Raw genomic sequence first — 4,057 nt, forward strand, 5'->3', positions numbered from 1 at the left:
AATGTTGCAGCCACTGTGTCAACCCATTTCTATGAGGCTTTTTCTCTTTTTTGCTGACCCTCTACCTTATGACACATGATCTCCTGCAGGGACTGGTCCCTCCTGATAACATAGCCAAAGTAAGAGAGATGAAGTCTCACCTTCAAGGCTGAAGAGTTCCAGGCCCACCGAGGCCATCCACACCTGGAATGAACTCTTTGAAGAGTTGCCATTCAATCATAACTTTACAAGGAAATCCTGCTTGTTTTTTCCTCTCCGTTTCCACAAATGATTCTAGAGCCCTCTTATCAGGTCCTACCCACTGTGGGCATGGTAGGTTCCACTTTCTCTTTGGTTCACACTTCCTTTGTGATCTGAACCCTCCTGGACTCTAGCTCAATAGAGGCTCGCTGAGGACTTTCAATGCGAGTAAATTCTGGGCCTGTCTTCCATTTCTATGGCCCTTCCATAGCACTGGAATCCAATCTCAAGTGCTTGCGGTATCTTTTAGGTATCCTCCAGGGTATGAGTATCTTCAGAGCTCAGACATTTTCTAGCTATAAATTTTTATGAAACATTGAGGCAAAAATTTCCCATATTCTTCCCTTTCCTTGTTTTTTTTTTTTTTCCTAGCATTTTTTATTGTTTCACTGAACTGTTGATTTGAGGAACCTAGTCCAACATTTAGGGAACCTGAATCCATTTAAAATTGTTTTTAAGTTAAAATTGAAGCTATTTTTTTTATTATTATTATTCATTAGATTATAGGTTTTTCAAGCAGTTGTCATGGGCTGCTAACCTACATGTTGCCAGTATGAACACACCCAGTGGTACTGTGGAAGAAAAGTCTGTCAGTCTGTTTCGATAAAGAATACAGGCAAGAAGACCCTATGGAGCAGCTCTACTGTGTAACACCTGTGGTTGTTGTGAGCTGGAATCCGCTGGACTGCAAGTTTTTGTTTTGTTTTGAGAGGTATTAGAGCGTCTACTATCCTGCTTTGTCTTTTCTACTCATAAAATTATACGTTATGTGCTATATTTGGCTCTTGAAGTACATTGGCTAGTTTCACAGCCTATCACCCATGTAATTTGCTTTCCATTCACTGACTGCTTTGCATAGGCCCCTCCAACACCAGGCTGGCTGCTCAGATACCATAAACAGGGCCTTTGCTATTGGAGCTGATCTGCATCAGGCAGGCAGGGGCAGCAAGATGGTGCCACACACTCTGGTCCTCATGTCCCTCTTGCTCTGGGCCTCTGGTGAGAAATAAAAACTGTTTCAATCTCTCCAGAGTAGCATCTTTCTAGAGTTGAAAAATGATTTTAACATGTAGTGGAAAATGACAGTTATTTGTAAAATGGAACCAAGTATTTGTTGATATTTAATATCACTAGATGTTCTGGTATAAATGGTATATTTTAATATATGTGTGAAAAAGTGTGTGTATCAATGTATACATGATAATTGTCTACTCTGATTGCAGGTGCCAGTGGGGACATTGTGGTGACCCAGTCTCCAGCCTCTGTGGCTAAGTCTCAAGGAGAAACGGTCACCATCAACTGCAAGGCCAGCCAGAGTGTGAGCAGCTACTTAGCCTGGTACCAGCAGAAACCAGGACAGGCTCCTAAGCTGCTCATCTACAAGGCATCAAGCCGGGCATCTGGGGTCCCTGACCGGTTCAGTGGCAGTGGGTCAGGGACAGACTTCACTTTCACCATCAGCAACTTCCAGGCTGAAGACGCCGCAGTTTATTATTGTCAGCTGTATTATAGTGTTACACCCACAGTGCTTCAGCCTCGAACAAAAACCTCCTCCCGAGGGCTACAGCCTAGTGACTCTTCACTGAACCAGCTGCTTCCTTTCTGCTCAGCCCTGAACATGTACTCTTCCTCTGTCTGCCCCAAGGAACACATTTGCTGAGGAATTCCTTGGAGTGTTTGTAGGTTCCAAGGGAAAATTAAGGGATGTGGCTTCTTCTGGACCCCCTTTTGTAGTAAATTGTAGAAAAAAAGAAAACTCTAAAAATCTCTTGTAAGTTTTGTCAGGAGTTTTCATATCACAAGAACGTGCTTGTTTCACAAGGATAGATCACATGGCTGATTTGGGGAAGCGTCTGGTGAGTTTTTCCTCCTGATGGATCAGTTAGTTCTCTCTTCCCTGTGCTTCCTTGCCTCTGAAATATTCTCTTTTTAATTCTTAGATTTCCTGGAGTTATTACTTTCTATGCAATCACCACTCACAACTCTGGACCTAACCGAGTATTAAACTTGGGCCCTTCATACTTAACATCTCCCTCAGAGGACGAAATAAGGCTCTTTTATTTTTTCCTTCCATGGATCCTGTTTTCCCACAAAGCTTTCCTGGTCAATGGCAATGAAGGTGTTTTCTTGGTCTAAGCTGCCATTTTACTGCCTTTTTCTCCTCTCTCCATTTCCTTCAGTGACACTCATTCGTTCAAAGGCCAGACTCTAGCTCATTAACCCTATTACTCTGGAAACATGTGACAGCTTTCCCATGTTCTTTTTTCATTAGTTGTCAATTCCTCTTTACATTAATCCCTTGGGTGCCCAAGTTTAATTTAGTGACTGAAGGAAATCATGGTTCTTTCCTGTTGTTAGTTGCCACCTTGTGACTCCATGACTCAAGACAATTCAATGAACAATATTATTGCTGTGATCCACAGGGTTTTCACTGGCTGATTTCTAGTCTGCCTTTACCTGCAAGTGCTACAGAAACCTGTTCAGCATCCCAACAGCATGTGTGGAGGAAGTGTAGTAAACAAGGCCCGTCGGTCCCTGCTCCGGTTTATGCTGACAACCCGAGTAGTGTTTCCAGTCAATGTAGATGAGACCCTGACTGACCCTGCAGCTAGGGAGACTGTCTCTCCTCGGAGGCAGCAGAGATTCTGGCACCTACTCAGCAGGATCTGCCCTCTGGAACCTAAAATATCAGACACACGAGGATAATCCAGAGACGCTGTGTAATCAGGGAGAGAAGGAAGATCAAACCAATGGTCTCTAACTGGGACAAGTGGACAGGCCTGGTTGGCTTGTACCGTTTATTTCATATCTCATTTCAAAATTAGGCCTATCTGAATAGGAGGATCACTCTGGAGAGAAAACTCCATGTCTAGGAGATGAGACTTCTGGGGCAGATAGAGGAAGTGTGCGTGTTCAGGACTGTGGAGGAAGGAAGCAGCTGATTCAGTGAAGACTCACAGGTCTCCAGCCCTGGGAGGAGGCTCGTGTTCCAGGCTGAAGCACTGTGAGAGGGTAGCCATAATGATGCTAACAGCAATAATCCACCTCATCCTCAGCCTGGAGGCTGCTGATGGTGAGAGTGAAGTCTGCCCCAGACCCACTGCCAGGATGCCCGTCAGGGATCTCAGATGCCTACTGGGATGCAAAGGAGATAAGCAGCTTAGTAGCCTGTGCTGCATCCTGCTGGTACCAGGCTAAAATGCTGCTCACAGTCTGACTGGACTTGTACTGATGGTGACCTTTCCTCCCAGAGACACAGTCAAGGAGACAGGAGACTGTGTTACCATGATGTCCCCACTGACACCTGTGATCAGAGAGGACAATTACTATACATGCATACATACACACACTTTTTCCTACGCACATGAAAACACACCATTTTAAAGGTATATTTCAGTGGAATACAAGTCGTACATAATTACCCCATTATTTACGACGACGTTCTAAAATCATTTTTCAGCTCTACAAAGAAACTTCTCTAAAGGGATTGAAGAACTTTTAATTTCTCACCAGATACCCAGAGCAACAGGAAAGTGAGGAAAGGAGCCTGTGACACCATCTTGCTGCCTTCACGTGCCTGATAAAGATCAGTTCACATTGCAAAGCCCCTATTTATAAAATATGAGCAGCCAGACAAAGCAAAGCCATCATTCAACATGGAAGCAAAGTACATGGACAGTGGGTTGTGAAACTAACCAACGTAAATCAAGAGCCAATGACTCGAAAAGACAAAGTAGTCAACTTAGAAACTCTAATATCAACTAAGAAGCTCTAAAACTACAAGCATTAGCTTCTCTTAAGAAGAGTTTCTATTTAA

At 43.8% G+C, this 4,057-nt stretch overlaps 1 gene segment (V, D, J or C); it reads left to right on the forward strand.

Annotated features, from left to right (window-relative positions):
• The first annotated feature begins 1,141 nt into the window (after positions 1 to 1,141).
• Positions 1,142 to 1,900, forward strand: LOC126060250 (immunoglobulin kappa variable 4-1-like). The segment is given in 2 exon segments: positions 1,142 to 1,239; positions 1,464 to 1,900. Coding segments are annotated over 2 exon segments (486 nt in total).
• The last annotated feature ends 2,157 nt before the right edge of the window (positions 1,901 to 4,057 follow it).

The sequence above is a fragment of the Elephas maximus genome, chromosome 17 (genome assembly GCF_024166365.1).
Source record: "Elephas maximus indicus isolate mEleMax1 chromosome 17, mEleMax1 primary haplotype, whole genome shotgun sequence".
NCBI lineage: Eukaryota > Metazoa > Chordata > Mammalia > Proboscidea > Elephantidae > Elephas > Elephas maximus.